The 25,366-nt window shown below is 58.9% G+C and overlaps 12 protein-coding genes across 12 annotated transcripts; 6 read left to right on the top strand and 6 right to left on the bottom strand.

The window, feature by feature from the left end:
- Positions 1-183: 183 nt before the first annotated feature.
- BDZ90DRAFT_258883 (hypothetical protein) lies at positions 184-2,099 on the top strand (the record flags this gene model as incomplete). Its single annotated transcript, XM_025508119.1, has 2 exons — positions 184-1,603; positions 1,675-2,099. The coding sequence occupies 2 exons, from the start codon at positions 184-186 to the stop codon at positions 2,097-2,099; spliced, it is 1,845 nt and encodes a 614-aa protein (XP_025363419.1).
- A 66-nt stretch (positions 2,100-2,165) lies between these two features.
- On the bottom strand, positions 2,166-2,699 carry BDZ90DRAFT_258882 (hypothetical protein; the record flags this gene model as incomplete). The annotated part of the gene is made up of 1 exon (XM_025508118.1): positions 2,166-2,699. One exon carries the CDS (start codon positions 2,697-2,699, stop codon positions 2,166-2,168), a length of 534 nt encoding a protein of 177 aa, XP_025363418.1.
- A 285-nt stretch (positions 2,700-2,984) lies between these two features.
- BDZ90DRAFT_230812 (DUF543-domain-containing protein) lies at positions 2,985-3,645 on the bottom strand. The gene is made up of 3 exons (XM_025505615.1): positions 3,592-3,645; positions 3,419-3,503; positions 2,985-3,320 (listed from the first exon to the last, which is right to left on the bottom strand). Exons 1-3 carry the CDS (start codon positions 3,604-3,606, stop codon positions 3,004-3,006), a joined length of 417 nt encoding a protein of 138 aa, XP_025363417.1. The 5' UTR covers positions 3,607-3,645; the 3' UTR covers positions 2,985-3,003.
- A 220-nt stretch (positions 3,646-3,865) lies between these two features.
- On the top strand, positions 3,866-5,577 carry BDZ90DRAFT_230810 (ubiquinone biosynthesis O-methyltransferase). Its single transcript, XM_025505614.1, has 4 exons — positions 3,866-3,934; positions 4,145-4,367; positions 4,448-4,793; positions 4,877-5,577. The coding sequence occupies exons 2-4, from the start codon at positions 4,240-4,242 to the stop codon at positions 5,525-5,527; spliced, it is 1,125 nt and encodes a 374-aa protein (XP_025363416.1). The 5' UTR covers positions 3,866-3,934; positions 4,145-4,239; the 3' UTR covers positions 5,528-5,577.
- Positions 5,578-5,587: 10 nt separating this feature from the next.
- BDZ90DRAFT_270128 (hypothetical protein) lies at positions 5,588-7,675 on the bottom strand (the record flags this gene model as incomplete). The annotated part of the gene is made up of 1 exon (XM_025508745.1): positions 5,588-7,675. One exon carries the CDS (start codon positions 7,673-7,675, stop codon positions 5,627-5,629), a length of 2,049 nt encoding a protein of 682 aa, XP_025363415.1. The 3' UTR covers positions 5,588-5,626.
- A 178-nt stretch (positions 7,676-7,853) lies between these two features.
- On the top strand, positions 7,854-8,117 carry BDZ90DRAFT_217890 (Arf GTPase activating protein; the record flags this gene model as incomplete). Its single annotated transcript, XM_025504338.1, has 1 exon — positions 7,854-8,117. A coding segment is annotated over one exon (264 nt), but the record flags the coding sequence as incomplete, so codon positions are not given.
- A 1,504-nt stretch (positions 8,118-9,621) lies between these two features.
- Positions 9,622-11,918, top strand: BDZ90DRAFT_258877 (hypothetical protein; the record flags this gene model as incomplete). The annotated part of the gene is made up of 3 exons (XM_025508117.1): positions 9,622-9,669; positions 9,745-10,311; positions 10,380-11,918. 3 exons carry the CDS (start codon positions 9,622-9,624, stop codon positions 11,916-11,918), a joined length of 2,154 nt encoding a protein of 717 aa, XP_025363413.1.
- A 37-nt stretch (positions 11,919-11,955) lies between these two features.
- BDZ90DRAFT_131274 (hypothetical protein) lies at positions 11,956-12,433 on the bottom strand. Its single transcript, XM_025503379.1, has one exon. It carries the CDS (start codon positions 12,346-12,348, stop codon positions 11,992-11,994), a length of 357 nt encoding a protein of 118 aa, XP_025363412.1. The 5' UTR covers positions 12,349-12,433; the 3' UTR covers positions 11,956-11,991.
- Positions 12,434-13,187: 754 nt separating this feature from the next.
- BDZ90DRAFT_230806 (putative DIP5-glutamate and aspartate permease) lies at positions 13,188-15,757 on the top strand. Its single transcript, XM_025505613.1, has 6 exons — positions 13,188-13,793; positions 13,869-13,965; positions 14,143-14,772; positions 14,842-14,874; positions 14,953-15,141; positions 15,210-15,757. Exons 1-6 carry the CDS (start codon positions 13,477-13,479, stop codon positions 15,630-15,632), a joined length of 1,689 nt encoding a protein of 562 aa, XP_025363411.1. The 5' UTR covers positions 13,188-13,476; the 3' UTR covers positions 15,633-15,757.
- Positions 15,758-16,672: 915 nt separating this feature from the next.
- BDZ90DRAFT_211047 (hypothetical protein) lies at positions 16,673-18,277 on the bottom strand (the record flags this gene model as incomplete). The annotated part of the gene is made up of 1 exon (XM_025504092.1): positions 16,673-18,277. A coding segment is annotated over one exon (1,605 nt), but the record flags the coding sequence as incomplete, so codon positions are not given.
- A 275-nt stretch (positions 18,278-18,552) lies between these two features.
- BDZ90DRAFT_131221 (hypothetical protein) lies at positions 18,553-20,099 on the top strand. The gene is made up of 3 exons (XM_025503378.1): positions 18,553-18,896; positions 18,965-19,348; positions 19,493-20,099. Exons 1-3 carry the CDS (start codon positions 18,620-18,622, stop codon positions 20,044-20,046), a joined length of 1,215 nt encoding a protein of 404 aa, XP_025363409.1. The 5' UTR covers positions 18,553-18,619; the 3' UTR covers positions 20,047-20,099.
- On the bottom strand, positions 20,067-25,034 carry BDZ90DRAFT_230805 (hypothetical protein). Its single transcript, XM_025505612.1, has one exon. The coding sequence runs from the start codon at positions 24,860-24,862 to the stop codon at positions 20,153-20,155; it is 4,710 nt and encodes a 1,569-aa protein (XP_025363408.1). The 5' UTR covers positions 24,863-25,034; the 3' UTR covers positions 20,067-20,152.
- Between the last annotated feature and the right edge of the window lie 332 nt (positions 25,035-25,366).

Raw genomic sequence — 25,366 nt, 5'->3', positions numbered from 1 at the left:
CGTCCTCCAACCTAGTCGGACGACAGCTGCTGCGTGCTCCTCATCGCCCGTCCGCCAACGCCGGTGCATCCCTTGCCCCCGCAAAGGGAGGTGCAGGTGTCCAAGATGAGCCGCCCCGCCTTATCAGATGTGTACGATCAACTATCATCAACACCATCATCAAGACCACCGAGATACCCGGCCATGGGAGCTTACGTTCCTGATGGACGCGATCTTGCAGCATGGCTTGCCGATGGTCCGAGGAGGGCAAAAGCGGCTTCTGAGGAAGAAGCAAGTCCAAAGGGCGGCTCAACATCAAGGAGCGAATCACCAACGGCCTCGTCTACGATGCCTGCAAGGTCGCGCCTCCCGCTCGAGCTCATTCTACAGATCGCCCAATACCTCGTCGAGCCCCTACCTCATGCTCTACCTTTCGCATCGTCCCACGACGTTCCCGTCGCGTCTTCATCATCTTCAATACCGTCACCGACCGCCATCTCCTCCCACTCGGCCCTGCTTCCCCCAGGCTACAACATTGATCGCCCCTCCTACCTGGCTGTCCTGCATCTCTCCTCGCTTTCCCTCTCACTGCGTCGTCTCCTTGCCCCTTTGGTCTGGCAGCAAGTCTTGATCAACCGCAGCGATAGGTTGGGGAAGCTGCGTAGCCTGGTGGTGGACTACTACCAACGACTTGCCTCCTCCTTTAGCGATGTAGACAGGCTCCTCTACCCCCTGCCACTTGTCCGTGTGCTCCGTATCGAGATGCCGGATCGCTACCTCTCGTTCGACCAAGAGATCCTCCGCCATCTTCTGCGCTCGGGACTGAACGCAAGTACGGGTGGCCTGCACACCTTGGTATGGGATGCCGAGATGCTCCCTTCTCCTGCCATATGGAAGTTACTGGGTGAAGGGGAGAAGATGCTAGGATTAGAGGCTGAGCTACAGCAGCGCAAGTGCCGGACGTTGGACAGGGATCAGATTCGCGCACTCGCGAACAGTGGTAGAGGCGAGGGGATGTTCTACAATCCAGATCACCCGAGGATACGCACGGCCAGGAGACGGAGTGGCAGCCGTGGAAGCAGCAACAGTGATACGACGAGCAGTGATGGGGCAAGTAAGGTAGGCGACATTGAGGTGGATGACATGACTTTCGAGTCGCTCAGCTTGGCCAGCGCTGGACAGCAACGCAACAGCCGACCACCACGCCCCTGTGCGAACCACCAGCAGCAGATGAGCGCCTTACAACGCCGCTCCCCTTCACGGCCTCCTCTTCCACGCGGTCTGCACTCCGTCTCCATAAACTGCAAAGTCTTCTGGTCCCTTCACTCCGAAATGTCGCGCCTCCGTTCCCTACAGCATCTGCACCTCACCTCCTTCGACAGCCACCTGCTCCCGCCCCATCTCCCTGGGCTCCTGATCTCCCTGCATCGGCCATTGCGGTCTATCTCCTTGTCGTCCAGCAAGACTTCCCTCTTGCATGATTGGGATCTGATACGGCGTGGTGTGCTGAGCAGATTGGAGTGGATGGATGTTTATCCCGTCACGCCGGAGTGGCCATTGGTCCAAGGGCTGAGGAGCGCCGCGAGGTCATTGCGGGGCTTGAGATTGATCCTGGACGTCAGTGGTGAGTGAGGTCGACGTATATGGCATCGCGCAGACTTCCAGGCTGAACAAACTCTATCGTCGCTCGTGCAGGGAGCTTCGGCAACTTCGACCGACTCTGGCGTGACCTGGTCACGGGTGATGACTTCGACAGATACGGCGAGGATGGCCAAGGCGAGATCAGTCAAGCCCCAAGGCGCCTGGGCGACAGCAGCGGCGGCGGCGGCGACGATGACGTTGGAGACGACGAGGATATCACCATTGATGAGAGTGAGGCAACCCTTGCAGCTCCCACGTCGCAGCCTCCGCACGATCGTGCTACGATCTTCTCGCGCCTCGAATGGCTCGTAGTCGACCCCTTTCCACAACAAAACACGGCGCCTTCCTTTGTCGCCTTTCTTGAGACCTGCTGTCCCTCGTTGAAGTGGCTCAATGGCAGAAGGATAGACCAGGTGCCCAAAGGCCTGGAGATGTGGGACTTTGATCCGCAAAGGATTTCAGGGGCGTTTCCTTACTAAGCGACGATGGGGTAGACGACCGTGATGGGTTGACTCTCGGACTGTATATGTAATAGCCACCGCTACTCATGCTGCAAACGATTGTTGTTGCTTGTCTCCATTTGCTTCTCTCGTGGCGACAGGCTGAATGGGCTTGTTCGCAGGCATTACCGCTCGCCAGATCGCGGCGCCGGCGAAGCCAACGCCAGCCAGAGCGAGAAAGGCTACACGGCCTGTTGGATGGCCAACTGGCCTTTTCAAAGAGGGCGCAGCAGCAGTGCTGCCGCCAGGAGATGAGGGGGCAGGTGCAGGAGACAATGGCGCTCGTCGCGAAGCTGCGGCCGGAGTATCTGACCCTGCGCTCGGAGGGAAGACGGCCATCGCCTTGACAAGGCGGGAGACGGTGGCTGCTGCACCCTTCATCACCTCGGCCGTCTGAGCCTGAGCTGAGGCCGAAGACATGCGGTTACCTGTGCCGGCCTCGCGATGCAGTCGCCATGCTTCCTTGAAGGCTCCCAGGCTCAGCATTGACATCACCACAGTCCCCGTGAGCCGACAGAGAATGCAGTCCTGATATTCGTTGACAGCATGTTGGGGTTGATCTGCTGCTTTCGTTGCCATGCCTTGCAAACCCTTTTTCGAAACCGATCTGATCGCTTGATGGGGGCTTGAGGCGATGGTTGATGTCTTTTGCGGATAGCGGAGGGAGGCAAGGAAGAGAAGAAGAAGCTGCGACGCGAGGTCGAGCCTGACGGTCTTCATTCACGCAAAGCGGAAGACTTCATCATGATCAGTCAACTGCGGCAGACGAGACCCTCAGACAAAGCAAGCGAAGACTGTGGTAGAGGACAGCGACAGCGAGGAGCTCATTGTGTATAATTGCAGAGTTACACCTCTCATCCCGTCCCTCAACCTGGAAGCGGTTTTAAACCTGCCTGACCTTACTCTTGACCTCCTCCTTGACTTCTCCAACCTTCTGCTCAACCTTTCCCTCCATCTTCTTGACCTCCTTTCTCGCATCCTTAGTCTCCTCAGCTACCTTCTCCTTTGCGGTACCAAATGCCTCGCCCGTCTTCTGGCTGAGCATCTCGAGGGTGGATCGCGGTGCTTCAGAGGCGGACTTGGCTGAAGGGGGGAGGATGCGGAGACCGGGGGCAGAGTAGGGGTTGAAGGAGCGCTCGCAATCGGTGTAGGCTGAGCCCATACCGAATCCTGTGCCGAGCCAGACGGGGAAGGCGCGGCCTAAGAGCGAGGAGCGAGAGAGGGGAGAGGAGGGCGAGACGGGGACGTTACTTAGCTGCGAATGCTGGAGCATGTGAGATTGTGATGCGCCTACTTACGGCGAAAGAGGAGCACACTGAGCACAACACCGGTACCGAAGCCGATACCAGTCTTGACGATGGCGTTGGAAATGCAGAGGTCCGTCTGTTTTGAGCGTGGGAGGACAGGAAGAAGTGAGCGACCTGCCTGCATATACGCAGGGCCCCGGACCTCAGCTTCTAGCAGCACTGACCTTCCTCGCGATCATGTCCTCTGACGGACCCTTGTCAGCCGACGACGAAGGAGGGAGTGCTGCCATTGCGGATGCAAGATGTGAGGATGTGGTGTTGTTAGGAATGGCTGGTGGAGCTGCTGTCGACGTCGTCTGTCCGGGCGGCCTCGGATTCGGTCTCCCTCGAGCACAGGCCACAGCAGGCGAAGCGCGCGAAGGGTCGAGCCAGACGAGAAAAGAAGAGCCCGTTGAGACTTTCTCACCTTGGCTTCCTCTTTTCCACCGTTGATCCTTGCTTGCCATTCCTTCTCCAAGCCATCGTCCTCGTAACATTCCAGCCATCGCCCTCGTACCATTCCAGCAGGTGAGCATCATTTCGAGAGCAGGCTATCTATGTGATGAACCCCTAGCTGGCACCAGTCGGACACACGATGTCGACAACCCTTAACGCTGGGTCGTTTCAAACAACAACAACAACTACGCTATGCGACCCCTGATACCATTCAAGCCACCACGATTGATGAGGAGCTCGAAGCTGATCCCGTTCTCGCCCTCAATCCGTTGCTCAACACAGATTACCTTTCCGTCCTTGTAGCATTCTCCTACCGTAGTTGAGCACCGCCTTCCGTCCCTGTACTCCTTAGCTTCCTTTCCTTCCTTCTTCATTCAATGCCACCCGCCATCGTTGGTGCCTCTTCCTCGTCCGTCGCCAAGATGAGCTGCGCTGTCGTCGCAAGCACTCGCCGAGCAGCACGGCAGGCTGGAAAGAACGCATTACCAAGCTCATCAAGGGCGCCGTGAGTGCCTCGTATGCTTTTGCGGATCGCTCCTTATGCTGACACAGCACTCGTGTCTGCGATGGCCTACCCCTCATTAGCCCTACCGCGCGTCATTTCTCTTCAAGTTCCCAGATAGCGGGACCATCATCGTCACCAGGTGCTCAGCAAACATCCCTCGACCCCTCGGAGATAGCCCACTTCACTCGCCTCTCTTCAACTTGGTGGGACCCACATGGGGAGCTCGGCCTCCTCCACAAGATGAACAAGGGGCGCGTCCAATTTCTCAAGGAGAAGGTATTGGAGGTAGAAGGATGGGAGAGGGCGCAGCGTAGTGACAGAGGAGAGGAGATGATGAGACCGGAGGAGGAACAAAGGTGGAGCAGTGCGTGGTTGAGGGGAAAGAAGGTACTCGACGTGGGGTGCGGTGGTGGCTTGTTGAGTGAGGTGAGCCGATGAGGCGCAAGAGATAGCATGATGATGAATGACGGGCAGATCAAGACTGACCTTTTTCCCTTGGCCCTCACCAGTCCCTGGCCCGACTAGGCGCCAACGTCCACGGGATAGACGCCACATCCACCAACATCGGCATTGCCCTTGCCCACGCCTCCAGGGATCCTTCTCTCTCCCAGTCCCCAAATCTGACATATACCCACACAACAGCCGAATCCCTCCTCCCTCAACACCAGGAGCAGTACGACGTAGTCGCCTCGGTCGAAGTCCTCGAACATGTCAGCAACCCTGCCGCCTTCCTGCGCTCGCTGGACGCGCTACTGAAGCCCGGTGGACATTTGCTACTCAGCACGATCAACAGGAACGTGCTTAGCTGGGTGTTGACGATTGGGGTGGCGGAGAAGCTGAGTCGCCTGGTGAGCCCAGGGACGCATGACTGGGGGAAGTTTGTGAGGCCGGAAGAGCTGGAAGGATTCATCGAAGAGAAGCTGGGCTGGGTTCAGTCCGGCGAGAAGGCTTCCCCCTCACCATCGGCCTCGAAGCCGTCTCTACACGCCACGGCTGACCTTCCTGTATCGAAACGGCTGCGCCTTGAGACCCGAGGCATCGTCTACGACCCGCTCATTGCGGATTGGAGGGTACTGGACCGCGCTGGATGGATGCAGAGGAGTGGGTGGGGCCAAGGATGTAACTATCTGCTGTGGGCGAGGAAGCCTTTGACGGCGTAGGGTGGATAAAGTGTGGACGAGTCACAAATCAATACCATGGTCATCACGTGTCCTTCTTTTCTTTGGCGGCTGAAAGACTGGATGAATTGTGCTTCGGCTTCATCGTCCGACAGCAGTAGATCGCGCACTGGTCTGATCCCCGTTCCCAGCACCCTCCTTTGCCGGCAACAGCGTCCCATCCGCAGGCTCGCGTCCCAACCAGTCCCACGTATACACGACGGTACCAGCCGGCCCTCCCTTCTTGGGCGCGCCCACTTGTCCGTCCCCTCCTCCCGCACCAGCAACCCCCGTCGCTACTTTCAGCGCATCGTGCGCCCCCTTCAACCACCCCTCTGCCCCTGTACCATTCGCCGCATCCCCTCTGGTGGTCTTACCACGGAAGACCCGCTCTACATGCGCGGAGTCACGCAAGGGCGCAGGGTCGTATACATGAAGGGAACGATAGAGGGTCGAGGGGTTGAGGGTTGATTCTCCGTCTGGATTGGTCGACGGGGCAGTGGAGAGGGGCAAGCCATCCGCGCCTACAGCCGCAGGTGCTGCCCCTTCCCCTCCGCTACTTCCGCCCTCAGGTCTCTGCGGTACAGCTGGCGCCCCCGCCAGCAGGTATCGCGCCACTTCGGCCGCCATTCTAGGCTGCCTGTACCCCAGCGCCGGGTGACTCGCGCCACCCAACTCCCCTCCTACACTGCCTAAGCTCAGTGGCCTGCCCCTAGGCCTCGTAGGGGTGAAGCGCGGTGCTCCTGTCCCGCTCTCTGGCAATGTGACCAGGTGAGAGGGCGAGGGGAGGAATGGCATGCATGAAGGTCGGGAGGGGAGAGAAGAGTAGAGGACGTCGTTCGGCTCGTATCGATTTGGTTGAGAGATGAGAGAGGCCAGGCGTCGTCGTGTCTTGTTGGCAGATGTGGCCGACGGCTTGGGAAGGAGAGCCGGGCTTTCCCCTGACTGGGCGAGGGAGGTGAGAGCGGTGAGCAGAGAGGAGGTGGAGCTGCGCTGGGAGGATGGGCCGGCATTGTCGAGTTCCAAGGAAGGCAAGGAGGAGGCTGCAGTCTCTATGTCGATGGTCGGCTGTGCAGCCGTGCTACCGTCAACAGGTTCTCCATCGAGGGCTGCGCCGCTTGCGTTGGCATACAGAGAGGATGATGCGTAGGGGACCGGTGGTGTGAAATACGAAGAGGAAGCGTCGGCCTGCTCTTCGTTTGGTCTAGCTGCTGGTGCTGATGTAGCCTGAGGAGCCGTCGTCGCGCTGACTTCGGCATTTTCGCCAGAGGCAGCGCCAGCAGTAGGTGCACCCTCATCGATGGACATAGCCTCGGACTGGATGACCTCCGCATGCTCCTCCTTGACTTGCTCTTGCGAACGGGCATCGGGCGTCTTCGAAGGCAGCGGCGGCAGATACCATGGGATGTACGCCGGCTGGTCTCCTTGATCGTCTCCGGGATGTGTAGGGCCAGCCACGCTGTCTCCGTTAATGCTTCTGGGAGAAGCAGGGAGGCTGCCGATTTCCTCTTCGTCTTCGTCCTCGACTCGCTGCTTCTTGGGCAATCTCTCCTCCTCTATCAGCCTGAACTCCTCGTAAAGCTCAGCCTCTTCCTGCGCCAGATGAAGATATCTCATCTCAGCAATGGGCTCAGCCTCACTCCGTCCATGGCTCGTTCTTTGCCGAATTGCCGCTTTTCTAGCTTCGTACTGCCTCTTTGCCTCCTCATCCCTCCACCCTTGCTCAATTCTCTCCTGCCAATCTTTTCTGACAACGGCCGCCTCGCTCTCAGCAGGTGGAGCCATCCACCCGGCCATGAGATCGTCGACGCCCCTCGACCCGACCTCGGCCAAGGCGGCCATGATGTCCCATACGACGAGATGTGTTCTTCCAGCATGTCGTGCATTGTGAGCTGCCAGGCGAGTGATGAGCTGGAGGTAGTGGTGGGTGATCTCGGAGAGGAGAGGAAGAGTATTCGAGGGAACAGATGTGAAGGGATAGAGGGAGATGAGGTGCGCCAGTTGAGGTTGGACGAGGCAGAGGGGACCAGGAAGTGCCGATGACGAGGTCGATGGCCGCGAGGAGGTGCTGGAGCTCGAGGCCTTGGTCGACGTCGTCATGCTGGTGGTGACTTTGGTGGACTTGTGGAACAGAATGAATGCTCGTCGCATCGCAGGCTGCACTGCGCGTCTTGCTTGGACTGCGTCTTGGCCACTCTCTGTCCGTCGTCGTTGTCCGCCGGCCGACTCGACTCCAAACCAAGTGGCGGCCTCGATTGCTCCTCGCCTTTCAACTCCTATTCGCTTCGCATCATCACACGATCACCCTACCCCCCGTCCATCATTCACGATGAACGCAAAAGCGGCTTCGCAACGCTACCAGCGACAAGTCCTCGAGCTGGCAAAACAGCCGGGCAACGACTTCTGTGCAGACTGCAAAGCCCGTAACCCACGATGGGCTTCACACAATCTCGGCATCTTCGTCTGCATGAGCTGTGCAGGCATTCATCGAAAGATGGGGACCCACGTTTCCAAGATCAAGTCATTGACGCTCGACGAGTGGAACAAGGAGCAGGTCGAGAGGATGAGGGAGATGGGCAATGTCAAGAGCAATGCCTATTACAATCCAGATGAAAAGAGGAATAGGCCACCAACGAATGCAGAGGAGACTGAGAGGGATTCCGAACTAGAGAGGTTCGTCAGGGACAAGTACCAACGCAGGAGATTCATCGGCAAGCTGCCACCTCCAGTGCCCGTCAAGGGACCTGACGACCTCAGAAGGAGTCAATCGCCTATGCCTCCCGCTTCCCCACGTCACCCTTCTCAGCAGCACCAGCAACAGCAGCAGGCGGGTCGACCTACCATGCCCCGCAGCTCTTCATCCTCTTCCTCCCTCTCCCCGGCTGATGGCATCGCCCGATCGCGGACGGCGCCCATTGTTCCCAGTACATGGCGAGAGGCAAAGCGGGCTGCTTCGCCCCTACCGGCCCTTCCCGACGAGGCGAGGGAGAGCTCAAAGGCCAAGCCTCCGGCCATCTCCATCTCTACAGCTGCCGCTGCTGCAGCACAGCCTGCCTGCGCTCTTTCGGCTTCGACGTCTGCCTCCTCATCCTTATATCCGACCACGCCAGTCAATCTTCCACCGCGGGCTTCGTCTGCGCAGGGGATCGCACATACAGCCAACGGCAATCAGTATGGCGCCGCCTCTTCCTCTGCTACTCCAGTGTCCCCAAATGCCCCATTCGAAGGAAGAAGTAGCGTCTTCGATGACCTGCTTAGCCTGACGAAGCCGCAGGAGCAGCAAGCACAGCAGCTTGGCGGGATGGCGTTCGGACAAGCTCAATATCAGCAGCAACAGCAGGCAGCGATGATGGGCATGGGAAACCCATGGGCACACATGCAGCAGCAGCAGCAGCAGCAGCAGCCCTTCCAGCAGATGGGCGCTATGCAGACTGGCTTCGGCGGGGGATACGGAGGCGGGGGTTACGGAGGAAATTTTGCAGGAATGGACGCCTCAGGGCTGGGGAACATGGCGTTCGGCGGTCAGATGCAGCAACCTCAGCAGCAGATGATGATGGGCGGCCAGCATCAGCAAGCCATGATGACTGGCTATCCAGGAGGCTATGCTGCGCCTCCTTCGCCGTCCAACCCATTCTTTCAGCAACAGCAACAGCAGCATCAGCAAGCTCAGTACTATGGTCAGCAACCGGTTGATCCGTACGCTGCACGAGATGCTATGGCGCAGCAGCGTCTGCAGTCCGGGCAGGTTTTCGATGATTGGGCGAAGGGCATGATGCCAGGAACGAGAGGCGGGAGGCCGGGAGGTGCTTAATGCGCAGAGTTGGGTTCATTGATGATGTGAATGTATGGGTCCTGCTCGTGCTCTGCCTGTCATGCTAATACCACTGTCATTGATCGCGTTTTGACTGGGATGTGGCTTCGAGTCGGCATCTTCGCAGCGATGTGGTGGCCCATGCGCGGCAACCAGACCAAAACTGCCGGAAGCCGCGGCTGGCGTCGTCCGACAGTGCACCGCATCTGCCGTTCGTACCTATCACCTTCCTCCTCGCAAACCTCCATCTCACACTAGGTCCGCCAATTAAGGCGCTGCACTCGACATGGCAGCTGAATCGTCTTCCACGGTCAGCTTCGGCGACGAGCTGCCGGTAAGTGGTCCCTCTTCGCCCTTGTTGCCCCTGCCTACACATGCTGATGCCCACTCGACTCGTCTACTCTCTCAGGACCAATTCGCCGTCATCACCACCTCAGTCTCAGCGCATATAGGCCTCGCTCACGATGCTGCCGCTTACCTAGCAGAGCGAGCCGCCCTAGAGCGCGAGTACGCCTCTAAGCTGCAGGCCCTGACCCGCAAGCTTGGTGAACGACGTCAAAAGCGCATGCAAGACTGCACGGTAGGCAACGACCCAAGTAAAGCATGGAGCATCGAAGTGGCCAATCGCTCCACTTTGCAACGCTACGTCGCCTCCCTCGTCAGCACGTCGGAGTCTGCGGCAGGAGACCACGCAGGATTGGGTGATGCGCTGGACAAGGTAGGTGCGGAGATCAATGCTGGAGGCAAACGGAGCGAAGAGATGAGAAAGAAGCACAATGCCTTTTATGAGAAGGTGGTCAGCGAGAGGGAAAAAGTTTATGCGGAGAGGACCAAGGTCAAGGCCAAGTATGACGAGCATTGCCTGGAGGCTGATGGGATGAGACAGAAGAAGGAGAAGGCCGAGGCCGAGGGCAAGCATGCCGATAAGGCTACAAAGGGCTATCAGGAGGCGCAGGCTGAGATGTGGAATGCAAAGGTGCGTGAGAGGCAACGAGAAGAGGGATCATGCTCGCGCTCATGGAATCACACCTACTGCGCACACAGAACGTCTACCTCGTAGCCATCTCCGCGTCTAACCAAGCAAAAGCCCGCTTCTACCGTGAAGATCTCCCCCGACTTCAGGACGACCTTCAGTCCCTTTGGACGCTCGTGGATCGCCGTCTAATCGCCCACCTACAGCGCGCCTCTGCAATCTCAGCCGACCACCTCGAAGCCATCGCCGCTAAGCATCGTCGCCTTGAATCTGACGCAGCGCAATGCGACGTAGAAGGGCAAGACCAATCCCTCTTCGTCGAGTTCAACAGCAGGCGATACGACGAGCCTGCAGACCTGGGCTTCGAGCCATGCGTGGGCTTCTTTGATACGCCGGAGATGGTGGTGGACGAATCTCACGCAGCAAAGACTTTCCTCTCCAACATGTTGATCCGCAAGCGTCAGAGGATGAGCGAAGACATCCCCCTCGTCAACTCGAAGGCCAAGGAGATCCAAGGTCTGGAGAGGCTACGTGACGCCTACTTGAAGGATCCAAAGCTAGGAGACCCGGAGGAGGTCACAGACAATCTGCTCGAGAGCGTGCGCAACTCCCTCTTAGTGGAGGCGCAGCTCTCCATCCTCGAGGCAGAAGCGGGGACCATCTCCTCTGCTATCGGTTCGGTAGGCGACGTGCGTCCTCACAGATTCAAGGCCACCAAGTTCGCCCTGCCTGCCACCTGCGGCCTTTGCGGCGCCAAGGTCTTTGGGCTATCTGGGCTCAGCTGCCAACCTTGTGGGTTCGTATGTCACACAAAGTGCGAGCCGAAGGTGGCACCGGAATGTAGGGCCGCGGTGGCGGAGAGGGGAGACAAGATGCCCACGCTTGATCGCAGTGTCAGTGTGAGGAGTAGCAGGAGGACTTCTGGTGTACCGCAGGGTGCGGCAGGCGGGTTGAGCAGGACGGATACGGCTAGAACGACCACCTCGACGCGGTCGTCGCTTAACAGTAGCACGGACACGGCATCAGCGCCCGTGGCAAAGACTGCCGCGCCTGCTCGGAGGACTCTGCCCCCTATGGCGTCCGCCTCATCAGCATCCAATGGCAGCGCCTCCGCTATGACAGCATCGCAGCGTCGCATCCTCGAAGCGGCTGGAGCAAGCGCGCCCACAGCTGCCGCTCCAGCATCTACTACTGCCGGCGGACGGCGCGTCCGTGCCCTGTACGACTACGACGCTTCCTCACCCGACGAGCTGAGCATCGTGGAAGGGGACGTCCTAAGGGTGGTCGGAGACGATGACGGTAGCAGCGGCTGGCTTAAAGCCTCCTCCTCTTCTTCAGGCAAGCAGGGCCTCGTACCTGCGAATTACGTCGAAGAGATGGACGCCTCGGGCGATCAAGTCGCCACGAGTGGTGGCGAGGACAGCCATGGAAAGGTGCGGGCCCTCTACGACTACGAAGCGCAAGAGTCAAACGAGCTCACCCTCAACGAGGGAGAGGAGATCGGATTGACGGACGTCGGCTTTGACTTTGGATCGGGTTGGTGTGAAGGGGTGGACGCGACCGGCAAAACGGGCGTCTTTCCTGCAAATTATGTGGAAAGGGTGGCGTAATGAGCAGGGCCCGGTCATTGCTCAATGGCAACGCGCACGTCTAGCCATGGACCTTTGGCCATGAAGCCTTTCCTCAAGCGGCGGTTGTCTGTCGCGACAAACCATCATTGAAGCGAGGAACGCTTCGGATGGTATCGGTCGAAGAGCCCGTACGAGCCAAGGGACTCATCGCAATGGTGTGGCCCGCAAAAGTGAGGAGGAGGCCCGCAATCGCGGGCCGAGCTTCCTCCTTGATCATCAGGCGAGGAGCAAAGCATTGACGGCTCCCTGATCGGGTCCAGAGCGGGGCCTCATGCAGGGACGCAGTTGTGTGCACCAGGTCGGGGGAAAGGAGCTCGCATATCGTACAGGCATTTGCCTTTTTTTTTGTTGGGCTGCTGCCCTTTGACAACACCCGCAGAGGAAGATCCTCGGTCGGGCCGCACCACATTATTTCGTTGGGCTCTGTCTTTCTTGTACTACGCAGCTACAGCGCCGCACCTGCTATCTTCCCCGCATTGTATGCAATACCCCACCATCAACAAGAAGCTTGTGCGTGCGCTTGAACGAAACGCTGATATCTTCGCTGGCTCACGCGTTTGACAAGCAGTTGGCCCTCGGTCACCATCTTCCAAGGTCCCTCACCTCGGTGGCCAAGTAGCCAAGCCTCCTGAGCGTCATGTCGAGCGTCCTCTTTTCGCATCTCGATTTCCGAGGATGAGATCTTCCTTCCCTACCGTCCCATAGACTCCGAGAGGCTGGCTGCGCCGACAGAGGACCGAATTGACGGAGCAGAACGCAGCGTGGCGTGGCGTGCCTCGCTGCATCTTCGCCTCTTATCGGCGAAAAGCGCCGTTTGCGTTCACGCACCGCTCGTCCGTACTGCAGCGTCCTTGACCGATGCAGGCGTGCCTGCTTGGCTGCGACAAGAAGAGAGGAGAAAAAAAAGCCAATCTGAGGAGGGGAGGCATATTGCTACTTTTTTGCGCTGCTTCAGGCACGCCCCGAGAGGGTGGGAAGCTCAGGTTGCGGGGCGCTTTGACATGCGAGAGAAAGTCTTGGCTCTGGTTTTTGGCGGGGTGGCTGCGAGACGATCAGCAGACCCAGCAGCATCAGCATCAGCAAGGCTAGTGCAGGCACGAGAGCGCGGAGGCTTTGCGCACAGGCTGTGCCACCGTCGCGAAAGCGAGACGTACGAGCGAGACGTCTGAGCCGCTAGAGTCCGAGCGCAAAGAGGGATTCATTGATAACGAAGGGGGTCAGGCCGAACGAAAAGATTGCAAAGCCGCTGTTGCTCCTCTTTGTCACCGTCCAGGCTTCTTTCCTTTCTTCCATTGTCGTTGTCGACCCGCTCATTCGTAAGAACTCGCCATCTCTCGCCGCGCAATATAGCAACGCGCTCGGACCGCCGTCACCGTATCCGTTAGCTACCGCAAACGCGCGCTACGTGCCCTCCCAGCTCGACGACACGTCGCTGTCATTCACTGAGCTGTACCTATCATCTACTCGAGGAACACATCCTCCAACAGCCGCTCCCTAGTCCTCAACAGGTGATCCCACCTATTCTACAACCGCCGCCATGCAGAGCCACAACGAGCACGACATCGTCGCGGAGAAGGCTCCCTCCGATGACTTCAAGGACCTTCAGCAGCAGCCAAGCGTTGGCGCTCTCTCCAAGCAGCAAGACGGCGTCGATGGTCACGGCGAAGGAGAGCTTCACCGTGCCCTGTCTAGCCGACAGATCACCATGATTGCCATCGGCGGCGCCGTCGGCACGGGTCTCATTATCAGTAGCGGTTCAGCCCTTCATCAGGCCGGACCTGGAGGACTCCTCATTGCTTATATCGTCTTGGGGGTCGTCTGCTATGGTGTCCTGACCGCTCTGGGCGAGATGACGTGAGTTTTGTCGGCCGCTCGGTCGCCTGCGCCGCGGAAACGCGTCCGCTGACCTCTAGGCCCTCCCCGCCGCAGCGCCTACATGCCTTTGAAGCGCGGATTCGCTGGGCACGCTTCCCAGTTCGTAGACAACTCCTTTGGGTTTGCCGTTGGTTTCAACTACTTATTTAAGGCGAGTTAACATGAAGGTTCAGAGGGAGGCCCATGTGCTGACCTTTTGGCTTTTCCCCCCACCCCTTCCTGCCTCCCTCACCGCCTCCTACCTCCTCTACGACTCTCTCCGCCGCACGCACGCCCGCGTGGCGCGTCTCTGGCGCCTTTTGCTGCTTTCCTTCTTGCCGGCCTGCAGTACCTCGTCCTGCCGCCCAGTCAGCTCAATGCGACGGCCGTCCTCATCACCTTCTGGCGCCCAGACCTCAGCGGAGCGATTTGGATCTCCATCTTCGGCGCAGCCATCATCTCGCTCAACGTCTTTGGCGGCGTTCGCGTCTTCGGTATAGCAGAATATTGGATGAGCTTCGCGAAGATCCTCGTTCTCGTTGGCCTCATCATCCTGTGTATCTGCATCAGCGCCGGCGCCGGGCCCAACAACAGCTACCGTGGCTTCTCCGCCTGGGGTAACGGGCAGGCCTTCAACGAATACCTTAAGACTGGAGCAACTGGCCGCTTCATCGGGACATGGTCTGCGTTCACCATCGCTCTCTTCGCGTACATCGGATCTGAGCTCATTGGTGTCACGGCTGGCGAGGCCAAGAACCCGCGCAAGGCCATGCCGCGCGCCATCAAGAGCCTGCTCTACCGCATCCTCTTCTTCTACGTCCTCCTGATCTTCCTCGTCGGACTCATCGTCTCCGCCGATGACCCGCTGCTCATTGGAGCTTCTAAGGGAAAGAGCACAGCCGCCGCCTCGCCATTCGTCGTGGCCATCAAGTCTGCAGGAATCCCTGTTCTGCCAGGTTTCCTCAACGCTTGCTTCCTGGTGAGTCAGGCCGCTACTTCGAGGTCTTTGAGACTCTTTCTGACCACAACTTACGCTCCGTTCTCATAGATCTTCACGTTCTCTGCGGCCAACTCCGACTTGGTAAGTCGTGTTCTCAGGGTTGCGTACGGTACTGAATGAAAGTCGCTGACGCATCCCACGTTCTCACCGCGTCCTCAGTACATCGCGTCACGTACGCTCTACGGCCTCTCGCGCGCCGGCCAAGCCCCTCGCATCTTCACCAAGTGCGACAAGCACGGAACTCCTTACGTTGCTATTCTCGCATGCTCTCTGTTCATCGCCCTCGCGTACATTAACGTCGGTTCTGGTGGACCCAAGGCCTTCACCTATCTGACGTCGTCCGTGACGGTGAGTGCGACGCGTCGCTTGCGACTTCGCCCTCTTGCTGAACTTCTCTTACTCCCACTCGTGTATAGATCTTCGGAGGCCTTGCTTGGGTGGGCATCCTCGTCTCTCACCTCAGGATGATGGCAGGCATGAAGGCGCAAGGCATCGACCGCAAGACCCTCCCTTACGCGTCGCCCTTCCAGCCCTACTTCGGCTACTTCTGCCTCTTCGTCATCTCCCTCGTCATCTTCTTCAAGGGCTTCACGGCCTTTATCGGTACCTTCGACTACAAGAGTTTCATCACTAACTACATCGGCTTGCCCTTGTTTGCGATTTTGTTCTTGGGATGGAAGATTGTCAAGAAGACTCGCTTCGTGTCTGCCACGGACATGGACCTGTCCACGGGCGCCCGCGAGATCAGCGACGTCCAGGAGGAAGAGGATGAGGTGCTCGACGACGAGGAGAAGCTCTCCAAGAAGCAGCGCATCATGAACTTGGTCAAGGTTATGTAGGCGGGGGTGTGAGGAGATGCGACGGATGCAGCGAGAATGCTAGGTTTCTTCCGCTGCAGTGCTTGTAATGATGCTTTGACTTGCTCACAGAAAATGCCAAGCCATGTAGACACCTGACGAGTAGCATGAGCAGCGTGACAGATCTCTGTCGACATCCGCAAGCGCTCTCCGGTATGTCCGCGCATATAGTGACAGGCGTTCGGCCCCTCTGACGCGTCTACTCTAGAATAAATTGCCGGCAGTACGTCGGCACGGTATCATCTACTGTATGCACAGTTCCCGCCTCATATCATCGTCGAAGCTCCGCTGTCTCCCTCGTTCCCTTCCTCATTGGCCTTCCCTTCTTGCCTTCTCAAGTCATGAATCAAGACCGCGCCCGGCGTACTCAACGAAGGCCTGAGTCCCATGGATCGATACATCAGCCCAGCAAGGGACCGCGTGCGATACTTCTTATGCTTCTGCGACTCGCTCAGGTCCTTCAAGCTCGCATGAACCACCTCTACATCGTGGTCTAGGTCATGCTTGAGCTCCTCGTCCTCGATCCTTGCCGGGTCTTTGACGAGATCCTTATAGTCATCGGTCCGGCGCGGCCTGCTTGCCATGCCGCCGGAGTCGGTGCGGAAGGCCACGACACCTTTGAGGTGTTCGTGAGTGCTGCTGTGGTGAGCAACGGCTTCGCCTTGCCGTCTAGCTTTGGCAGCGGGATGATCGTCCCCTGCCTCGCGGGTGGGATGAACAGACTTGTCCTCACCATCGTCCGCCACCGCTCGTATTGGGTCTTGGCCCGATTCGACGGCTTGCTCCATCTCAGTCTCGGCATGCGTCCGCTCGCCACGAGCAAAGCGCTGCCAGCTTGACTCGTTGACTCCGTCTTCACCTTCTTCACCAGCTGGAGGAGGAGTGGCGTCTTGTGTCCCATCGTTGCAAATGGGCTCGGGAGACATCGTTCGTTCGTTGCCCGTCGCTCCTTTTCCTTCCTGCCGCACACCCAGCGTCTCGTCCTTGCTCTGCTCCTTTTCCAGCGCCCTGCTATCACCGAACTTGATGCCCGGCTGATCAGCCCTCTCTCTGTATCGCTGCCTCAATAGTCCAACCTGCACCAGAGTTGCCCGAGTGTAGATCTCGATAGCGCTCCGTGGCGAGATGGTTGTTCTGAAGATCCTTGGCAGCAGTAGCGGATAGTCACTGAAGCTGAGGTGCTCCGAGCCCGCAAGCGTCATGAGCCAGCCACGATTCTCGCGATTGGCATGCTGTGCGTCACCGGCTAGACGTTTGACTTTGTCGAAGTGCGAGCCCCACAGAGTGAAGGATTCGCTGTTCATGACATAGACTGGCGCGCGAAGCGGCCGTGGCTCAGAGTCGTCGATGATGAGCGGCTCAACCCAGGGGTCAAGGATCATCGCAAAGGGAAACGGAGGGTCTGGCCCTCGAAGCAGTTCGAGCGCTGTTGCTCCGCCGAAAGAGTGACCGGCTAGCGCTGGGTAGTCGACGTCAATTTTGCCTGCCCAGCATTTGAGGTTGGACTCGTCTTCTAGCAGGCTGCCCGGTAAACCTTTTCTCGTATGAGGTCGCCCGCCTAATTTTGACGTCAATGAGCGAGTGCTCTCCTTCGCGACTGCAGCGCCATCGCCTTCTGCTATCCTCTTGAGTACGTGAAGGCATTCCTCGATTTCGGCGCAGCGCATGGCCAGCTGAGCCTGCCTCATGCCAACCTCCCGCTCGCTCGGGTCCGTAGGAAAGCTACGGAGTCCGACTGCCTCGAATGTAAAGTAAGGCACAGCCGCCTTTGGGTGACCGCGTTTCCAAGGCTTGCTCGAATGCTTGCTCTGCTGCGCGTTCTCGGCGCTCTGGTCCTTACGGGCCAGTTGAGGATAGATGGGCGGCCGTACAACCGATGCGATGCCGGATCCATCTCTGTGCTCGATCGCAGCAACAACAATGCCCTGCGATGCCAGCTCGCTGCAGTACTGCGAGTAGGCAAGCCGTGAGCCCGCCAAGCCATGGCTGAAGACGATGACGGGGAAAGAGGCGGGCTCATGACCGAATAGCCCAACGGTAGGTCGATTCTGCGGCGGTGGTGCTCGAGCTCTCGGGTCTTGAGGATCTGCAAGAGCCGGTCCTGCCCAGACGCACATTTTTGCGGCAAGCAAGGTAGCCACCGCGGGTGAGGCAGGCACCGCTGCGAAGGGTCCGGCGATGCCGTACTGCGAGAGATAGGAGAAGAGAGCCTTGACGCCTTTGCGCTTCGGCCGACCAAGCCATGCTGTGCGTCGATAGTTGTCGTCTAGGTCCTTTCCATCGCCTGCACAGGGGTAGTAGACTGTGAAGAGAACAGTCGACAGGTGCAGCGTTGATGTCTTCGAGCCGTGTGCTAGAGGTGACCATTGAGGCAGACCATCGTTGCCCTCGTTCGGCGCATCGTCACTTGCGCTACGCGAATCGCCATGCTGACCTCGCTCTGGTGAGGAAGACGCCCGTTTCGACGAGCCGCCGGCTGTCGTCCTCGACTTGCGCGACTTACTTGATGGCCGATTGATACGGCTGGGATCGACAATGTCCGTCGCAAAGGAGCGTGGCTCTCTCACGGGAACCTCGAGGTCGATGGCTCCCACCGCAAACGGTCCTTGCTGCCTAGCCAGAGGCATTGCGTTGGCGCGCCAGAGCTCAGCGAGATGCTAGCTTGGAGGATGAAGTGACGTGCAAGATCAAGTGGAAGGTTGGAGGGGTCCGTACCTCTAGCCCGGCAAGGATTGGAAAGCGGGGAATTTTCACAGCCCTGCATGCGCCTGCACCTGCAATCATCGAAATGACCTCACGTCGCGTGAGGCGGCCCGGCGCCAAGAGAGGGCGAGTTGAATGTGCCGCGAGGACGGCGTTGATGCAAGGCGGGGGCTGGATTCCGGGGTCCAATCTGTCAGTGCGCCAAACCTTCGATCTACTTGAGGTCGCACCGCATCACACCACCATCCAGAAGAACACCGCCGGCCATGTCACGGCAAACAGAACGCTACTCGCTCGTCGTCTACGGCGCTACGGGCTTCACAGGCAAGCATGTCGTTAATCAAATTGCGGGCGAGATCGATGTGATGCGAAGGGAAGTGGGCGCAAAGTTCTCATGGGCAATTGCTGGACGCAACAGCACGGTCCTCAACCGCATGGCCGCGGATCTGGGCGGACGATTAGGGGAAGAGAATCACCCAGGCGTCGTCGTGGCAGATATCAAGGACCAGATAGGCCTGCAGAAGATGGCAGAGGGAGCTCATCGTGCGTTGCAGGAGAGGCAAAGGTTCGCGCACAAGATATTGACCTCCACCTTCACATCGCGCCGCCAGTCGTCATGTCTTGCGTGGGACCCTACGCCTTCATGGGCGAGCCCGTAGTCAAGGCCGTCCTCGCAGCTAATGATGCGCTCCAGAAACATGGCGACAGCCAGCCGTGCGACTACATCGACCTAGCAGGCGAGCCCGCATGGATCGAGGAGATGTGCCTACGCTACGGTGATCGCGCCACGCGCTTGGGCTGCTCCATCATCCACTCCGCCGCCTTCGACTCGGTACCATCCGATATCGGCGTTCTGGAAGCCAAGAAAGCGCTCATCAGAAAGTCAGCCATTCCGACGAGCGTCGAGGTCTTCGTCCGGCTCAAGGGCTCGTACAAAGAGGGCATGGGCATCCATTATGCCACATATGAGGCGGCCATCAACGGCTTCTCGACACGTAAGCATCTCAGCTCGGTACGCAAAGCCCTCTACGCTAAATTGCCACGCCCAAAGCCGCAGCCGGTAGAGCACGGCCTCCCGTCTGGCCTGCCGAAGCGCAAAGGTCGTTTCGGCGGGCTGATCAACTACGCGCCCGACCAAGGCCTGTATCTCCTACCCTTCTTTTTCGCAGACCCCTCCATCATCCGGCTCAGCCAGTCCCTCCAAGCACACCTGAATCAAGACGTCCCACCTGTCGTCTTCTCAGTGTGGCTCGCCATCCCCTCCTTGACCGTCCTTCTCTTCGCCCTCGTAGCTCTCACCATCTTTGGGATCCTCGCCAACTTTTCCCTCGGTCGCGCCCTACTGCTGCGCTACCCTCGCATCTTCAGCTTGGGCATGGTCTCGCACCAAGGTCCCACACAGGCACAGCTAGACGCTTCGAGCTTTGCAACCACTCTTGTCGCGAGAGGGTACAGCGCCGAGGCAGTCAAGAGCGGGAGTGGGCCGGACACGAGGGCTGTCGTCAGGGTGAGAGGGCCAGAGATAGGGTACGTCTCCACGCCCTTGCTCTTTGTCACCGTGGCGCGTACGATGCTCAAGCAGAGGGAGAAGATCGTAGCCGGGGTGTTGACGCCAGCCGCAGCGCTGGGCCAGACGTCACTCGTAGACGAGCTCAACCGCGGTGGCAAGGTCAGATTCGCGAACATAGAGTAGGCGCGTGCAGCGCGACGATTCGGGTCGGAAAGCTCTATTTGAATTAAAAATGCTCGCACTCAAGCAGAATGAACAAAGAAGTTGAAAGAGACTGCGCAATCTCGTCTCAGTTGCCCTTCTTGGACTGGAAGGGCTTCATGACGAGCTTCTTGACCGGCCCAACACCCAGACCATAGCCCTTGATGCGGAACCACCAGAAGAGGACAAAGGCCGCAGCCACGTTGCCCGCGACGTAGCAGAGGAAGATGCCGAAGGCCTTCCATCTGAAGTCGAAGGGGGCACTGAGCGTAGCTGCGAACTGATCGCCAACCGAGTACTGACAGTAGCCACAGTTGGTGGTAGCAGCCGGGTTGACAAGGTAGCCGCCAGCTTGCTGTGCCCAGGCCCCCGCGTATGCATCGCAGCTCTGCGTCGGCGGGGGGTTGAAGCGCGCAATGTCCTCCTCGTTGCAGATGACGGGCGTACCGTGCAGCATCGTACCGATGGTGCCCTTGAGGTAGTAGGTCAAGGGATTGGCCCAGTAGATTGCCTTCCAGGGCTGCGGCATCATGTTGTGCGGCACAATGACACCATTGACGATCGCAAGGATCGGCAGCATGAAAGGGAGCAAGTTGGCAGCCGTCACCGGCGTAGGAGATGAGACGGCAAGCATGAGTGAAAACTCGATCTCGAAGAGGTTGATGAGGAGGACCATGAGATAGAAGTATCCCGCCTTGTAGCTCGGCTGTGAGTAGTAGGGGATGTAGAAGGAGGGAAGCCAGTAGATGATGCTCGAAACCACTGCGACGGGCGCTGAGACTACGATGAAAGCGCCGAGCATTGCACTCCAGTGATAGATCTTGCTTGCCGATTCGCGCACCTCGAACAGCATGCGGAGCTCGAAGAACTTGGCAATGATCGAGTTGACGACCGAGGGGAAGTTGAGGATAACCAAGAACTCAATGAAGACGCGATTCTGGTAATCGGTGGGGCTTAGGCCGAGATGAGCAAAGGCACCACCAGCGACGAGACCAGTGACGAAGTTGGAGAAGAGGATGGCGTACGCGAACGACGGCTCGCGCCAGAGATCCTTGAACTGACGCAGCGTGACCTCTCGGAACTGCTCGCCGAGAGGGGTAGCAAACTCTCTCTGAGCACGAGGGTCGACCTTCTCTGGTCGCTCCTTGCGCGTTTTGACAATCTGGTCGATCTCTGAGCGGACGTTGCAGCACTCCTCCGAATTGAGCCATGCGTCACCCCAGTTGATACCCTTGGACTTGCCGCCGGACACGACCTCGAGGATGTACTCGGCGACGTTGGCCGTAGGGTCGCAAGGGTCGGCACCGTTGCGCTCAAAGTAGGTTCGGATGCGGTCGGAGCCGTGGCCGTGCTGCTCGCCAATCTGGCCAAAGTAGGTGGTCCTACCGCCGGGGGCCAGAAGGAGGACGTTGTCGAATGACTCGAAGAGGAGGGCACTGGGCTGGTGAATCGTGCACAAGATAGCCTGGCCGTCCTCTGCTAGACGACGCAACAGTCTGCAGATGGAAGCAGCGCCAGCTGAGTCGAGTCCTGAGGTAGGTTCGTCGAGGAAGAGAAGCAGGTCGGGTTTGGCCGCGAGCTCCACCGCAATGGTAACACGCTTGCGTCGCTCGACGCCGAGACCAGCACCAGGGGTACCGATGAGAGCGTCGGCCAAGTCGCCGAGCTCTAAGAGGTCGATGGCGTGCTGAGCGTCGCGCAACTTCTCCTCCCGAGGAACCTCGCGAGGCTGGCGCAGCAGAGCGCTGAACTCGATTGCCTCGCGAACGGTTTGTGTCGACAGGTGAACGTCCGCTTGAAGGACGAGGCCAGTACTCTTCTGGAACCCAGGACCGAGGGGCTTGCCGTCAACGAGCATGTCGCCAGAGAGGGCTCCAGCAGCTCCTCGCTGACTGAGAGCGGTCATCAATGTTGTCTTGCCTGCTCCTGATGCACCCATGAGAGCGGTGAGAGTACCGGGTCGTACGTAGCCGTCAACGTGCTGAAGGAGCTTACGTCCAGTAGCGAGCTCGAGCTGAATGTCCGACCAGGTGAAGATGGGCTTGTCCTCATGCGTCTTGATACGCTCAAGACCGCCAGTCTGCTTCTCGCCATTCTTGTTCGCCTGTTCGAAGCCGCCCTGAGGAGGTTGTGAGTCGACGGGCGTGGCATTGGATGAAGAATGCGATGATGTGCGGTCGGCGGGTGCAGCGGCTGCTTCAGTGTCATCGGCGTTGGGCGGCTTAGTGGCCGCAACTTCCCGCTTGGCCGCCTTGGTCTTGGCAAAGACGGTGACACCACCGCCTGCGCCGCCGTAGTTCATGACCTCGGACGCAATGACCGTCACGATGAGGTAGAGAGCGCTGAAGGCGATGACGACACCGATATTGGGTCCGACGCTCGACTGGCTATAGTTGAACGTGGTAGATAGGTAGTCCTCGCCGGTGACCACGAGCGACCCGGGCCTGCCACCCGTGAGAGAGCACGTCTGGTAGGTCGCATCGCGCGCAGCGTTGAAGGGCACGATCTGCGAAGGATTGCATTCGATTGGGTACTTGAACTCGTTGGCGAGCATGCCCTCAAATGCGTACGAGATACCATTGGCGTAATTGAGCCAGATGAGCCAGTTCATCTGCGGGCGACGGATGACGTAGCCGACGAAGATGATGATCAAGTTGAGGCCCAGTACCGAGAAGCGAATGGCCTCGTTGAAACCGGGCGAGAACGCGGCAAAGGCTCGGTAGAGGGCTGTGAGGTTGTAGGCGCAGAGGAATGTGTAGACCAGGAAGATGAAATAGGCGCCCGCATTGACACGCAAGTTGGCCAAAAAGTAGATGATGATCGTCGAGACCACGCACTGCACGACCAAGAATGGAATGTCGACGAGTGCTCTTGAGATGGAAACGGCCGATGGTCGATAGAAGGCGAACTGTCCATGACGCGTGAGCATCGGTCGGCCAGCAACAGCCTCGTACGACTCGGAGAGCTGGAGCCAACCGTTGAAGAGACAGGCGAAGAGGACGACACCTCCGCGAGTAAAGGCGCCAGTCGAGTCCATGCTCTGCTTGTAGAATAGTGACGAGATCATGAGGGAGACGGAGACAATGGTGAAGAACTTGATGTAGAGATCGCCTCGGGCGCCCCACTTGACGAGGAGATCGCGGTACATGCATGCCTTGACTTGATCCCAGTAGTTAACGGTGTAGGGCGAGCTGTGGCGCACACCTTTGTTCTTCTTGGCGCGAACCCTCTCCTTGAGATTCTCGGCCTCGCGGACCTCGTTGTTCTTGACCGCCGTCTCGTACTGGTCAACCTCGGCCAGCAGATCCTTGTAAAGCTGACTAGACTTCCAAGCGCTCTCGCGCTCCTCGGCGGTGCGGGGCGCCTTCTTCTCGAAGCCCTCACGAAAGATAACTTGGTTGGGGTCGGTGACAGCGCAGACGAAGTCAGACGTAGTCTGGCGAGGCGGAGAGTAGTAGCCGAGCTCTTCAAAGTAGCGTCGCGCCTGATCTCGGGGCCCGTAGTAGATGCACAGGCCCTCGTCGATGACGGACACGCGGTCGAAGAGGTCGTAGATGCTCTCAGAGACTTGGTAGAGGGTGGCCATCGTAGTGCGTTGGCCAACGTCGGTGATGACGCGCAAGGAGCGGGCGTAGTCGAGGGCGGTTGATGCGTCGAGACCTCGAGTGGAATTGTCCCAGGCCATCACCGAGGCGTCGGTAGCCAAGGCCTCCTGAAGAGTGACACGCTTGCGCTCACCGCCGGAGACTCCGCGTACGGCAGCGTCACCGACGATGGTATTGCGTACGTGCGTCATAGCAAACATTTTCAAGAGAACCTCAATAATGAGGTCGATGAACGCTCCACGGCCCTCGTCACGTAGACGCGAAGAGCGGTGAGGCACCTTGCACATGAGAGCGAAGCGCAGCGTCTGCTCGACGGTCATGGTCGGAAAGTGGATGTCGTCCTCATCGACGAAGATGGTCTCGCCGCGATACTTGCGTGCGATCTCGCCAGGAGTGAGACCACCGTAGGTGATGGATCCCTGGGTGGTCAAGTTGGCGTGAGAGCTATTTGTCAAGGCTCGAAGCGTGGTAGAGCATCCGGACCCAGGACGACCGAGGACGAGGAGCATCTCACCGGCCTTGAGGACACCGTCGTGGCCGTGGATGATTGGTGTGGGTGTCGTCTTGGGGCCCATCATCTTACCAAGAGGTGGAATCAGGTTGGAGAGGACATTGATGGGATCCCTGGTCGCCGTGTTGACGATGGCCTGGGGTAGAGTCTTGACGAAGACCTTGGCGCCAGCTCCTGTCGGGCTCACGACGTTGACATTGCGCCATGATACGCCCAGTGGCTTCTCGCTGTGAACACCTTGCTCCTCGCGCTGAGCCTTGCGGGCAAGCATCCATTCACCGAGATCAAAACCTCTCTCCTCCTCCGACTTGTCTCCCTCGTGCGTCTTCTCCACGATCTCGGACTGACGGCCAGTGCGCGACCTGCTGAGCATGCGTCCCATGCTGCGCGGCATGCTGGATCGGGATTGTCGGCTCTCTTCGCGGGCGAGCTGGAAGTCTTGCATGGCTTGCTTGGGGTCGACTGGTTCCCCAGTCGCTCGTTCACCCCATGTACCGGTGCTGGTCTGCTTTTGAAGCTGCGAGCCACCCTGGAGGCCTGCCTTCCCACCATGATCCGTTGAGGCGACGGCGGGAGCGGGAGCAAGGGCGGATCTTGATTCATCTGCTGCTTCTGCGCCAGGGGCCCCTGCGGATGATGGAGGCGCCTCGGCATTGTATGGCTGATCTTGATTGGAGCTCATGATGGAGCGAAGCGCAGTGTTTGTCAGCTGCTGTTCTCGCCGCGAGTTGATGGCAGCCTCGGCCTAAGCTTGCGGACACGCGCACACTCTCGACGGTATGGACGTCGAAGTGATGGTGAAGAGGACAAAGACGTCGTTGCTGAACAATTTCAACTTGGCCTCCCAATGCTTTTGGCCGCTTTCAATCGGGGTTAAGTGTCCTTCGCCCTGCGCTCCTTGGAGGCGTCGTCATTCTTGCCTGCCCGCAGGGAGAATTTGGCCTGCCGCTGCATGACCGCATCGAACCAGTCTCGAGGGAGAGGATCAGGCGGAAGACGACGACGGGGGTAAAAACGCTGTGGAGCGGCGACCTCGTGCTTGCAGCGGCGACGGAGGGTGCATTCGCTGAGCGCGTCTGGCTGGACGGTGAATGAGAGCCAAACCGCCCGAACCCCTCTTGTGCCCGTCATCCTCGCCTGACGGCCTCGCCGGGACCGCTGTCCCGATGATACGCTCGCCCCTCGT

Source organism: Jaminaea rosea (genome assembly GCF_003144245.1).
Source record: "Jaminaea rosea strain MCA 5214 unplaced genomic scaffold BDZ90scaffold_3, whole genome shotgun sequence".
Classification (NCBI taxonomy): domain Eukaryota; kingdom Fungi; phylum Basidiomycota; class Exobasidiomycetes; order Microstromatales; genus Jaminaea; species Jaminaea rosea.
This window is presented reverse-complemented; position numbering and strand designations above follow the sequence as displayed.

Excerpts from the sequence above, each read along its gene's own strand:
- BDZ90DRAFT_230805 (XM_025505612.1), bottom strand. The coding sequence starts at position 24,862 with ATGAGCTCCAATCAAGATCAGCCATACAATGCCGAGGCGCCTCCATCA.
- BDZ90DRAFT_230810 (XM_025505614.1), top strand. The coding sequence starts at position 4,240 with ATGCCACCCGCCATCGTTGGTGCCTCTTCCTCGTCCGTCGCCAAGATG. Across the intron at positions 4,368-4,447 it reads CCAAGCTCATCAAGGGCGCC|CCCTACCGCGCGTCATTTCT; the intron begins GTGAGTGCCTCG and ends ACCCCTCATTAG. Across the intron at positions 4,794-4,876 it reads GTGGTGGCTTGTTGAGTGAG|TCCCTGGCCCGACTAGGCGC; the intron begins GTGAGCCGATGA and ends GGCCCTCACCAG.
- BDZ90DRAFT_131221 (XM_025503378.1), top strand. The coding sequence starts at position 18,620 with ATGTCACGGCAAACAGAACGCTACTCGCTCGTCGTCTACGGCGCTACG. Across the intron at positions 18,897-18,964 it reads GATGGCAGAGGGAGCTCATC|TCGTCATGTCTTGCGTGGGA; the intron begins GTGCGTTGCAGG and ends TCGCGCCGCCAG. Across the intron at positions 19,349-19,492 it reads CATCAACGGCTTCTCGACAC|GCCTGTATCTCCTACCCTTC; the intron begins GTAAGCATCTCA and ends CGCCCGACCAAG.
- BDZ90DRAFT_230812 (XM_025505615.1), bottom strand. Across the intron at positions 3,321-3,418 it reads CAGTGTGCTCCTCTTTCGCC|GCCGCGCCTTCCCCGTCTGG; the intron begins GTAAGTAGGCGC and ends CCTCGCTCTTAG.
- BDZ90DRAFT_131274 (XM_025503379.1), bottom strand. The coding sequence starts at position 12,348 with ATGTGGTGCGGCCCGACCGAGGATCTTCCTCTGCGGGTGTTGTCAAAG.
- BDZ90DRAFT_230806 (XM_025505613.1), top strand. The coding sequence starts at position 13,477 with ATGCAGAGCCACAACGAGCACGACATCGTCGCGGAGAAGGCTCCCTCC. Across the intron at positions 13,966-14,142 it reads GTTTCAACTACTTATTTAAG|TACCTCGTCCTGCCGCCCAG; the intron begins GCGAGTTAACAT and ends GCCGGCCTGCAG. Across the intron at positions 14,875-14,952 it reads CTGCGGCCAACTCCGACTTG|TACATCGCGTCACGTACGCT; the intron begins GTAAGTCGTGTT and ends CCGCGTCCTCAG.